Below are 12,438 nucleotides of genomic sequence, written 5' to 3'. Positions count from 1 at the left end.
ATTTCCTCCTCCTGTCTCTCTTGGAACACCCATTTGACCTTTCCTGTCAAGGACTGGGGGGAATGTGGAGGAAGGTTTCGGAGGGCGGAGGCCATAGTGGACTTGACTTCATAGACTTACTCAATAAATCAGTGAAACTTTCTCCTTTTATTTCTTTTGCTGCTTGTCTAGCTGACTGAAACGAAGCTGGGCTGTCAGTGGTCGAGCTTTGAGGTCATTTAGCCCATTTGCCAAATCATAACCCAATTTTATACCATCATGTTGCCCAATGTCCTGGAAATAGTGAGGGTGAAACAACTATATCTGAAACAGAATAAAATTGCAACAGTCCCCGCATGTCACTGCTGTTATTTTTCCAGCACGACTCCACCACCTCAGTGCCCTTATGACCCTTGTGACCTGCCCACTGTGTTGCTCAAATCTGATTAAGTTTAACAAACTCAACTAAAAGAGGAAGATCTCTTTTCTCCCCTCTAACTGACCTGAAAGCAGGGCAATTAAACAATGTCATTTGGCACGTTTACAGTTTTTGTTGTTTCATACCCAAATTTATACATTGTGCTTCAAAAGTGAGCTTTTTATATAATCTACCACCACAGTTCATAAAAAACCCCCAAAGAAATTACTTACCTGCCGTCCAAAATGGTTAGCTTACGGGAACCGAATGGAAGTAGGAAGTGATGAAACGATGATGTGAATGTAATGTGAAGTGAAGCTGTGAGGAGCTACCACGTTCAATATGTTGTTGCTTTGACTGTACAATAGTACCCCAAACACTACCAGACATATGACTTGAAAGTCAATGATTTTGTGACTAAATGTCGGCAGTAAGCACAATAAGAAATGTTTATTATCTAAACAAGGAAAACTCGAGTGCTACTTCCTTTCTTATTTCAAAATAAGAGTCCCAAACATCATTAAAAGAGGATACTTACACCGATGATCACTTTGACTAGGCAGGTCAAGACCTTAATGTAGATCTGCTACATTCTCTTGTTTATTTTTGTTCCAAGTCTCTTGCAGAAAACTACTGTCATATTTTTTAACACTCAGTCGTGGATCGACTTGTGCTCTCTGTAACCTAATCTGCACTGGGTATTAAAGTGTACTGTATTGCTAAGCCGCAGAATGGGTGGAGATTATTCTGTAGCTATATAATATGTGTGTGACAGAGACACGAGAGGGGAAAAAAAAACAGTAAGGTTCTCTTGAGCTTCAATGCCTCTACAAGTTGCAAATCAGGGTGCAGCTGCAATGTGGATGCCAACTCAAGCGTGTTTGTGTTGGTGTGATAAGTACTGTGTGTGCAAACAGCGGTAGTGAGAGTTTCTGATAAGAATTAGATAACTAGCGGTGAGCTGCCAAGTGCATTTGTTGGTGGATGTTGCTAAAGTGAAGGCAGGTGAGCAGTAAGGGAGCCCGGCAGCATCAGTACCTGGGTGTCAAGGTGCCAAATGCCCACATAGCCTTTGTCTTCAGGTCAGACAGGTTTGAGAATAAACGCCATTTAGGAATGGAGTGCTTAGTTTAACTGAGGTTCATGACAAACCGCTCACAAAAAACTAGAGAGCTACAGGTCAGCAGTGAGGGCTGCAGCGTTGCTGTGACACCGTACTGTAGCATGCGAGGGCCAGAAATGTCACAGTGACACTGCCTATTATCTGTGGGAGTGTGTCACTGGGTGTGTGGCTGTTAAAGTGAATTACTGTGGTTCCACCAGGGTAACATCGCCAAAGCCTCTTTCTCTCTCTCTTTCTCTCTCTCTCTCTTTCTGTCGACCACAAAGGACTTTAACAACGTCCTTGCAATCCAAATAAACAATCTGGGCTCCATAAAAACCACCCAAGCTCCATGCATTTACATAATCACTGTTTAGGAAAAGCTACACTCATAAACATGAGCTGGAGCATGCGCGACGAAACGCCGATACAGATGTTTGGCTCAGGATGCCGCTTCATTGTTTCTACTGGCTGCTGATGTGTATCAGCCATGCACACACACGCGCGCACCCCCCCGCCTCCCCCCACACACACATACACGCACCCGGGCACACACCCATACGGCGACACACAGGAGTGGCTGAGGTCAGCAGAGTTGTCCACACACTGAATCCCCCTGTCAGAGTGAATGCCACGGCAAACGGGAGGCCACCGGCTGAAACATGTGCTTACTCAGAAAGATTTTATTCATAGGAATAAATGCCTTTAACACACAGGCATGTGTTGGGACACTCTCGAGGGGGACTCCTACCAGCAGGCACCTGTTCAAGCAGCCTCTGCTGAATGCTGCTTCCAGGCCCCTCTGCCCTCTGTCGCTGTTAGTTTCGTGTGAGGAGCTGCTTCGCTGTTTCTGGGGGCGGGGGAATCTTCTCTCGTCCGTATTTCCCTGAATGTCTGGGAAGAGGATATTAACGCATTTAAGGAAGCTCAGTTACAGCTCCGGCTGTTAAAAGTGCAGCACGAACGCGCAGCTGCTCCAATGAGGCGAAACCCGAGCAGGGCCCAGTGGGCCGAGAGGGGCCAATGGGCGGGCAGGGCGATCCTCTGGTGTTGCTATAATGCTATTATTACCTCCTCACACAAAGACGGATCTGAACTCCTTGAAATCGGACTCCTTTGATCTAAAACGCACAGGGGGGAAATGTAGAGCTACATTGTGACAGTTGTAGAAATATGCAGAGTGAAAGTGTTCATAGCGCTGGGATGTTTTCATTTCAGCACAATCGTATTGGGATTTTATCTGCTAGATCAATGAAATTAGTGCATAATTGGTAAGTGGAAGGGAAATGAGACGTTGCTTGCAAATATTTTTACAATTAAAAATCAGCAAAAAGTGGCATGCACTTTAGAAACTCACTCTCTTTAGAAACTCTGATACCCCTAGATAAAATTCAGGAGGCGCCTGTGTCTGTGTGTAATCGAATCTCACTGTAGATCCAGCTGCCTCATGAGTTTGCAAGAAAACTTTAGTCGATGAAGTGAATTCTCAAGCGAAACGAACGTAGCAGAGAATAAAAGCGTGGATCAGTTTAAAGCAAGGTTAGTTTAAAAACAACATTTCAAGCTCTTAACTTCTCACATAGCACTTTTTAATCTTATTGCATCATAATGGAAGAAAGGCACAACTTTCTTCCTCTACAGTTCTGCAAATATATATATATATATATATATATATATATATATATATATATATATATATATATATATATATATATATATATATATATATATATATATATAATTACCTCCTCACACATGTCCAAATTAAATGAACAAACAATAAGAGAATAATCCGATACAAGCTTTAAAGAAAAAGTCTCATATATATATATATATATATATATATATATATATATATATATATATATATATATATATATACAGATTTAATTAACTAGTAGAGTGACATACGAGAGTAAAGTATTAATTTTACGACTTCATTCTCAAAATATTATGTATTAATTCTTGTTATTGTCATTATTTTTGTCTTATTATAGCCACTCCTGTCAAAGTTTAGACCTGCTGTCAAGAAAAACTCTTACTGCTGTGACACATGGTGGTGGCAGCATCATGCAGTGAGGTTTCCTCACTGCATGATGGACAGGGTAGGTTTTAGTGGAAAATGGATGATGCTGAATACATGGCAACCTGGAAACCTGATAGAGACTGCAACACACTCCACCACATCCCAGCAAGACAGCAAACCCTGAACATACAGCCGCACTGACGACGGAAAAATCTACACAAACCTTTTAAATCCACGTGTCACATTCCTTTCCCGTCACAATTATGTTTAACTTTGTGTTGTGCAAAATCCCAATAAAAATCCCTTCCGGTTTTTTTTCTTGTCTGTGACATAATCGGATGTGGTGAATAGGTCTTTATCTGAAAGAGAATGAGTGTAAAAATCTCCGGCAGCGTGTGAAAGCATCCCAGAGTTCCTGTAAGGTGGCGGCGGTGCTCTTTGGCGCATTCTCTTCACTGTATGCAAACAAGATGAGGCTCAGTGGTTGCAGCTCAGATAAGGTCAACGCCAATAAAGATGCTGACCTGATTAACACGAGATAAGCGGCGCTGCTCGACAACGCGGCAAGCCTAAGCTACCGCCACGCAGAGCGGCCTGGCCTGGAGTTCTCAGTCAGAAGATCCTTATGCTCTCTCATCCTTATCCCATTCACTATCACCCCTGCCCCACTCCTCTCCCTCCATTTCATCCTCCGTCTGTCTGCCACCGGCCAACTGGTCCTCGTTAATGAAACAAAGAGCGCTGGGACGCATCAAAAGGGGCATTGTTCTCTGTGAAACAGTGAAATCTCCCTGACCCCCCTCCCCGTCTCCTCTCCACCCACAACCCCTTCATTCAATCTCTGGATGAGCGCAGTATGAAAAAAGAAAAATACAGAGGATTGTAATGCTATAAGAGAAAGTGACAGACAGAGGGGGGCCTGTGTAGCAGCAGGGAGGCCCCCCGAGGAAGAACACAGAGAGACGCAATGAGGCCTACAGCTTCATGTCGTCTGCTGCCTGAAGCTGACGATGAACGAAAGATGCAGAGAAGAAGAGGCAAGAAAGCAAACAGAAACCCTGATGACACTTTTTTTTTTTTTTTTGCAGTTGCGAACCTCGTGATTTACCTCAACGCCCACACAGAGAAACTGCGTAAAACACACATTTAGAATACTTTATGGAAACTTCAATGCGAAGTTCAAACACATGCACGGACCAGTGCTGACAGAGGTTTACAGCAGAGTCCTGCCCAGTAATCCAAGATGCTCTAAATAAGCGGTCTGAAGGTGTTTATACAGGAGGGACATAATCACAGACAACCGCGTGGACGGAGGGTTTACTGCCCCGTCGTTGGAAAAGCGCAAACGACGAGCCATTGTCTTAGTTTTATTGTGCAAACGAATTGTTTGGCAGTTCAAGGAGATGAATGTGTCTGATCCGTGCAAAGAATCGAGGCGCATCAGTCAGCCTGACGCCTCCGGCTCGCCAGCGGGAACCCCGAGGAACGCAGGACACACGTGACTCTCATATTCAGACGCGTCGGCCCCCACTGTCCGTTTAATGACAGTTCTTAGCCTCTAAACCTACATCATGAACCCCCAAAATACACACACTCACACCCACACGCCTCTAATCACAGCCCTACGCAGACTCTTCCCCCAGGGGTCTGTCTTTAAAACTCGTGCACGGACCGGCCACATGTCCCCAACGACGGGCCGAAGATGGTAAAGAAACATTATTACCCCGTCTGCTCCCCGTCACACCACGCACAAACACACACATACGACCAGGCGCAGTATGCAGACTCTGCATGCCAGTCATTTTTGAGGAGGTAGTAGCCACTGTTGCCACAAACATCTGCTGATCTTTATCTTGTTACATAATGCGAGGATTCTCCTCTGCCAGAGGACGCTCGTCACCTTCTTAGCTTGTCCTTACCTCACCTTGGCCTGCAGCCATGGGGCAGACACTGAACATTATCCTTTACAGGTACACACTGCTATGTAATCACACCAGGGGGAGTGACTCTTGAACTTTTTCCACACTCAGCCATCTCACCACTAGATCCGATCCAATATCTATGTCTGTACCGATCCCAATGTTGGAAAAAAATTCTGGATGGCGACAATATGTCCGGTCTATTTAGCCCAATTCTATGTTTTGTGCTCTGAGTGACGTCCAGCTTTACTTTTTTGTTTAGCGTTATATTTAGAAATCCTAATCGCTCTTTATGAACCATTAAAGGAAGGTTTGTTGGTTGTTGTTGTTTTTTTACATCGACCAGTGCCAAACCTTATCGGTATTGGTATCAGAAGTGGAAAAAGTGAATTGGTGCATCCCTACTTCTTACCTGAAATTTGCATAGACTTTGTTGGAATTTCATGTATAAAGCCAACACACAGTAGAGCAGACTTGTAAAGTAGAGGAAAATAAATCTTTTGTTTTCAATTGGTTTTCTAAATACAAATCGTAAAAGTATGGAGTGCACTTGTATTTAATCCCATTTATTCTGATTCAACAAATTTAAAACCAGCGCAATTTATTAGTGGATAAATTCAGCTGTTCTGTGAAGGCCTCAGGGATTTTTCTTTTTGGGGGCGGGGGGGTCAAGGAACAAACAAATCTGAGGGACGGTTTCAGAGAAGTTTAAAACCGCGACGTGTTGTGAAGAATTTCTGAAGCTTAGAAATGCCACACAGCACTTGAATTCGCCATTCTCAAATGCACAGAAATTGGTACTAGGATTAGCAACAGACCACAGGAGACACGATAAATGCTGAAAAAGGCGCTCTGAGTTAAGACAAGTTTAAAGTCAGGCCTAAAATGGAACGAAATAGGACAACAACGAACTGAGAACTTTCCAGAGTTTGATTTGTAAGCATTAAATGCATTAGGTTTCTGTGTTTGCCAATCACATAAAATCACAATAAACTACTGCTTTATGAAGTTTTTGGTTTTAATTAGAAGAGTCGGTGTACCACAAGCCATTTATCTTATGAAAATCAGTCTTTTGTGTTACCTCTGAGCTTGGCAGACAGCGACACAGAAGACATGAGAGAGTTCGGTGGCCTCTCCGTAGTATGAATAAATAAGTAGCTATTTGTCAAAAATGATCGGTTCTGACGACTGTCGTCCCTTTTCTGGACTAAAAATGGTCTCTGTGAATTAACTTTCTAAGCAAGAAAACTTCTTTTTGGTCCCTGCACGCTCATGCAGCACTAAACATATTTGCCCTTAGATTAAGGTCAGCAGTTTTGGATAGGAGCCTATATTTGGGTTTGTGTGCATGGACCTCCCACTTTCTGTTTGATTACAGTTTGCTTGTAGACACTTGGCAAATAGTAGTTATCTCCTGCTCTCTGAAAGCTGGGTTTCTAGGAAGTGCCACACAATCCTCTAATTCAAATGTGACTTATTTTCTAGAGCTTGTGAAATGAAAATGGAAAGCATAAACATGCATTTACCTAAATTGTTCTTCTGCCTGTCCTCCCCCCTCCCCCTTTCTTATTTATGACTCAAGGCTTTCTCTTGGCAATTAAGATGAGGATGGAGTGACAGAGGGAGGGGAGCAGAGGCTGGAAACAGATTGTGAGAGGAGAAAAAGAAAAAAAAGACAGGATCTGATTTCACAACCACACCTTCCTCCGACCTACACTACCTTTCCGTTTCCCACCCTTTCCTGAGCTCCAAGACACACACACACATCCTGTGCCCCCTGGTTCACTCACTCCCCCAGATATCTCAGCAAGAGTCTCTGGGCAAAAGAGGAATTTGAGAAATTCTGGAAAACATTTGCTCCAACTTAAAGCATCCAAGGCCTGCATGAAGAGGGGAAGGGGGGAGTTTACAGGTTAAATCTCCAGCTTTAATGACGGGACTCGGTGACTAACTGTTGTTAAAGGTGGAGATTTAGGGTTAGTGCTTCAGGGCCCAGTGTTGAAATGGATTCCCCCCTTAATGCTTTATAGATCACAGAACTTCGGATAATGGATTCGAAATGCTTGTGGCATTTTTAAGACACAGAAAGAGCCTCAAATGCGAGCCGCAAGACCGAGCGGCAATCCAAAATGGTCGGACGCGACCTGGAACGCAGAACCACGTCTGCACACATGCGAACACGCAGCCACACAATACTGTATTTTCCTTTGCATTGTGTAAAACTTAATCAGAGTTTAAGTGCAGCCTACACTTAGAGAGCACGGCTTCCTGAGAGCTCGGGTGGCCGCACGCTTTTCGCCGAGCGTTTTCACAATAAACATGTTGCGAAACTGCCCGCCGCCGCCTGCTCCAGCGGACAGCGCGTCGCCAAAACGCCAGAGAGCAAAAGTCGGCAGTCTGCGTATTTATAGTGCGAGCGCGTGGTGCTCGCTCTGTAAGGGGCTGGAAGGGGAGCCAGGGTGAAATCAGCACGTACAGCTCAGGCTCAGCTGCCGGGGATCATAAGCGGTGACTCTGGTTTTCAGCAGCTGGGTGAATTTGGCTTCATGTTTTCCCGTTGCATATGTAATCTCAGCCTCAATTACAGTGCTGGGACGAAGTATTGTCTCCCTAACAGATTTTCTCTGTTTTTCTTTTGTTGTTGTTGTCAAACTTATATGTTTAATATCCATCCATATATCCATTGTTGATTAAAAAAAAGCAACAAAACTACCAATTGTGCCATTGTGAATACACTTTTGTTTTTTTTTGTAATAAGAAGAAGATAAGCTGAGTAAATATAAAATGCTACTTTCAAATTATTTATCAAGGGAAAAAGCCACCTAAACCAGTAATTGCCAACTGTACTGGATAGATGGTTGTGCCGTCAAGCGTTTATTATAAAAGGCAAAGGGTTTTTCTACACAACTGTGGGAAAAATTTCACCGAATTGTTTTAATTCAGCCACACTGGGAGGTTTTCCAACACCTCCTATCTGTTTAAGGTCATTCCATGTTAATTCAATTAACTTCAAGCTTTGACTTTGACTTGGCCAGACCACGTTTTTGGCAGAGAGCACGATCCAGAGTTGCTTTAATTACACCCAGTCGTCTAGGGTAGACCCAGACCATCACACCACCACCACTACATTATATTGTCAATATACTGTTCTTTTTCTGAAAACGCCATGCCGGTTTATGGTAAGATGCAACAAATCCAAAACTTTAAAAAGTTTCGTGGACCTCCGGGACAGTAGCTTGAGGTGTGTCAGAGCAATTTTGGTACGACGGTCACTTCAGGGATGGTTCCTCACCGGTCGATGTTTTCCACGTTTGTGGATAAGGACTCTCACTGTGGTTCTCTGGAGCCCAAAAACCCTAAAAAGTGACTCTGAAACCTTCTCCTAGTCTAGTAAATGTCAGTGGATTTGCTTCCCATCTGTCGTACATGCTTTTAGATTGGGGCGCCTTGGCCTCCTTAATGTTGTCAGGCAGGTTCTGTTTAAATGACTCCTTTATGCAGGCCTGGCAGTGATTAAGCCTGGGATGTGGCAACTAAAGCTGAACTCAGCTGAAAAAAAAAAAGTTAATCTCCGCTAATTAACGATTTAACAACGGCAGCAAGCCAGTTTAATGCCGATAGCCTTTGCCCATTAGAATTGAAAGTCATTACTGCATGTACTCAAGTTATCTTAGTTTGATATTAAAAGTTGTTTGATGATCTGAATTGAGTGTATTTTTTTTTTCACAGCACCATAAGTGAAGTCATCTTGATCAATATTTCCCTTGTGTATTACGGACAACCAGACTTATTATGTATGCGAAACAGACTCATTAGCGGAGCCTGAGGTTATGTGACGGTCGGGTTGGCTGAAAGATGACACTACCCACACTTAGCATGTGAAGACCGCAGCTGGTTTGGTGTTGACTAATTAAAGCTAATGGTACATTAACGGCACATGAGAAGAACGCAACCTTTTTCTGATACGCAGCGGACAAAAGCTGCTCAACAACACCAGGCCTGCATCTGAGCCCCCTGCACATTCCTCACTCCTCATTCAGAGCGCCTGATAACCCCCACCCTCCCTTCTGTTCTCTTTTGCCCCCTCCCCTCCGGCCCCTACACCCACCCACCTACCCCCTAAACCGCTAAAGTGGGCCAACCAATAATCACCCAAGAGCCAGACTTGTGTTTAGCATGACAAAGGCGAATTTGTGCGCCCATTTGCAATTGTGTGTTTACATGAGCGTGTGTTTACAGGCGTACATGTGTGTGCGTGCGGGCATGTGTGTGTGTGTGTGTTTGACTTTAGATGAACCAGTAAAGGAAGTTGGTTTTGTGCAGGAAATTCGCTCCACATGTGCTCGAAGCTCTTCCACATTTATACGAGCGCAGATGAAACGCCGCATCTCTGTCTGGGGGTTCTTTAACAGGCAAGCCGATGTCAATGGAAAACTCTGCATCTGTTTGGCAGATCCGCTGTCACTCTGGAGTGTTTTAGAGGGGAACATGGAGTTAATATGCACCATTTGTAGCAGCCCGGGCAGTAAAAAATAAAATAAAAATTTGCTTCTGTGCAGCAACGTCAAATTCTCTGATCTGGTGGCGCTGTCGCCGGGACTCCCACCTGCTTCCTCTGAAGCCCACTCAGTCATACAGCAGGTCAGAGAGGCATTCCTCGGCCCCAGCACCTGCTCAAGAAATTATTCCCCTGGACAGAGAGGGAGAAGGAAAGTGATTCGGGGGCAGGGGGGCGGTGGGGCAGCTGGGCAGAGATTCGCAAGGTTTCTGGGAGAGAATGTGGAGAAGTTAAGCTCAACTCCTATAATCCCCTCCAAAAGAAAAAGAAAAGGGGAGAAAATAAATGAGGGGGAGACGAAGGGGACTGAAGACTAAAAGGACCGGGCAACAGTGACAGCAGCCAAAAACAAAGCAGCTATCAAAGAAACACACACACACACCAAGCGAGTCCAGAATCTGGACGGGACACCCACTGAATACCAAGTTGGGACTGACTGCACAAACTGGACGTCACACAAACAAGCTCACACCACCGGCCTCGCCTCTCGTTCTGGGACAGTTCGTCAGCTGTAAATCGATACCGATAGCGGTCAGGCTTTTTCCATCGACATCCCTCATCTCTGAGTTAGGACGTCTCTAGCCTGGGGGGCACCTCTGTGGGTTAAAGTTCACACGAACAGGGTAACTGGGGCAAGCCATGGAAGATGGACTGGGAGGGGTGGAAACAGGGGCAAAGGGGGTGGACTGACTATTTTTGAGGGCAGTAAATGAGGGCAGGTTAGAAGAGACTGCAAAACATTTGTATTAGAGTTTCACCGATCGGGCTTTTCTTGACCGGTACTGATTCCTGCTTGTTTTGTTTTTTTCAGCTTTACTGGATTTGACCGAATGTTTTTAAGTCTAAGGGCTGCGACACCTGAAAAAGAAACAAATGGGCCGAGGTTCAAAGTGATCAAATGACAAATGAATAACAAGATTATCCTCAATTTTGCATTAAGCAAGTCATCTTCACTGAACTCAAAACCAAGTTTTCTTAGTTTAGAAGCAGATTTTACGGCATTCGATCAATCGGAACCGATCAGGGGGCAAATGACTGGTGCATCTCTGATCTTTGCCCCCCACCCCAACTCCCCCCCAGGGCATGCTGGCAGGCTCCTGATGGAGCCACAGAGTACAGCCCGAATGCTTTGAAATGATCACTATATTAGGCGATGACAGGGCATTTCATCTGCAGCTGTCTCCACTGAGAACCCCCCCCCCAAAAAAAAAAACTCTCCACCTGCCAATAACACAAAGTGACACTTTTTTTTCCTCCTTTCAGACTGGATGAGCTCAATGTTTTCATCTTGCTTTACTGCAGTTTTCTGGATATATATATATAAAAAATAATATGTGTTGGTCCTTTAGAGAGAGAAAGGTGTCAGTGGACTGTTTAGTGATTGGCTTCCCTCGCTTGCCATGCCATGTTGGAGCTGGATGATAAGGGGATGCTGACGATTAATAACTTGTCTAGCGCTTGCAGATGGCTGGCATAAAACAAAAACAACTTTGAAAACGATAACGCCTTCAGAAAGCGCGGGGTTGTGCTTTGCTTATCCACTTTTGGAGGTGTTTCATCTTTCTTTTTTTTTTTTTTTGCATGAGAGCCGCTGTCAATGCAAACCCTTAACAGAGATAGGGAAAGTTCATGTAAACTTACCGAGCAGGAGGCAGAAGATGTCGAGCGCTATGAGCAGCTTCTTCTTGCTGGTGTCCACGCCGTTGTTGTTGTTTAACGTAGAGCTTCCGCCGTTCCTCGTCTCTTGGGCCATCGCTTTCTCATACACGTACTGTTGCATTGAAGAACTCGCAGTTTTCGGCTCGGAATCCCGCAGCGCGCTGCAGGTCTTGGAGGAGGAAGAGGAGGAAGAGGAGGAGGGAAAAAAGTGTCAGGATCTGGGAGAGTCCTTTTAAATACTAAACTTTCCCACTCGGAGATACCGCGGCGTCTCTCGGTGATGACGGCTTGTCGTGGATTATAGAAGTAAGAGAATAAGAAGGGGGAGGAAAAAAAAGTAAAAGACAAAAATGGGGGGGAAAAAGTAGGTGAGCGTGAATAAAAGTTGAACGGATCCGCGCAAGAAAAAGTTGCCGAAATGAATGGAAAGCCCGCTCCCCGTCTATCGGTCTCAGCTCAAACTCTTGGAGTGAGAGAAAATTGTGCTGCCCATCGAAAGCCGCTCTGGTTATATCAATCCTTCCTCTCCTCCTCCTCCTCCTCCTCCTCCTCCTGCTCTCTTCAAGTTCCCCCAGCAGCTTCAAGGCTCGGCCCTCCTCCTCTTCCCTCCACTAGCGGTGGGCCGTCATCCCCTGCATGGATATCTTTCTGACTGAGCTCTGATCGGACAGGGGAAGCAGCGGCCCCCGTGGCCCCCGTGGCCCCTGTCCAGGCGCACCGCGCTTAGGATCCGCCCGGCCCAGGGTGTGGATAAATAGCGACTCTACAGGTGATGGA

The 12,438-nt window shown here is 45.0% G+C and overlaps 1 protein-coding gene across 2 annotated transcripts in view; it reads right to left on the bottom strand.

The window, feature by feature from the left end:
* The window catches only part of plpp3 (phospholipid phosphatase 3), a 37,210-nt gene extending 24,986 nt beyond the window's left edge, over window positions 1-12,224 (bottom strand). The window contains exon 1 of one of the 2 annotated variants that reach the window (XM_008407385.3): window positions 11,644-12,224. In XM_008407385.3, coding sequence (XP_008405607.2) covers window positions 11,644-11,782 — 139 coding nt within the window. In that variant the 5' untranslated portion in view covers window positions 11,783-12,224. The remainder of the gene's footprint in view (window positions 1-11,643) is intronic. The other variant, XM_008407384.3, reaches the window with a different exon arrangement.
* Between the last annotated feature and the right edge of the window lie 214 nt (window positions 12,225-12,438).

Source organism: Poecilia reticulata, chromosome 4, assembly GCF_904066995.2.
Source record: "Poecilia reticulata chromosome 4, P_reticulata-male-v2, whole genome shotgun sequence".
Lineage (NCBI taxonomy): Eukaryota > Metazoa > Chordata > Actinopteri > Cyprinodontiformes > Poeciliidae > Poecilia > Poecilia reticulata.
This window is presented reverse-complemented; position numbering and strand designations above follow the sequence as displayed.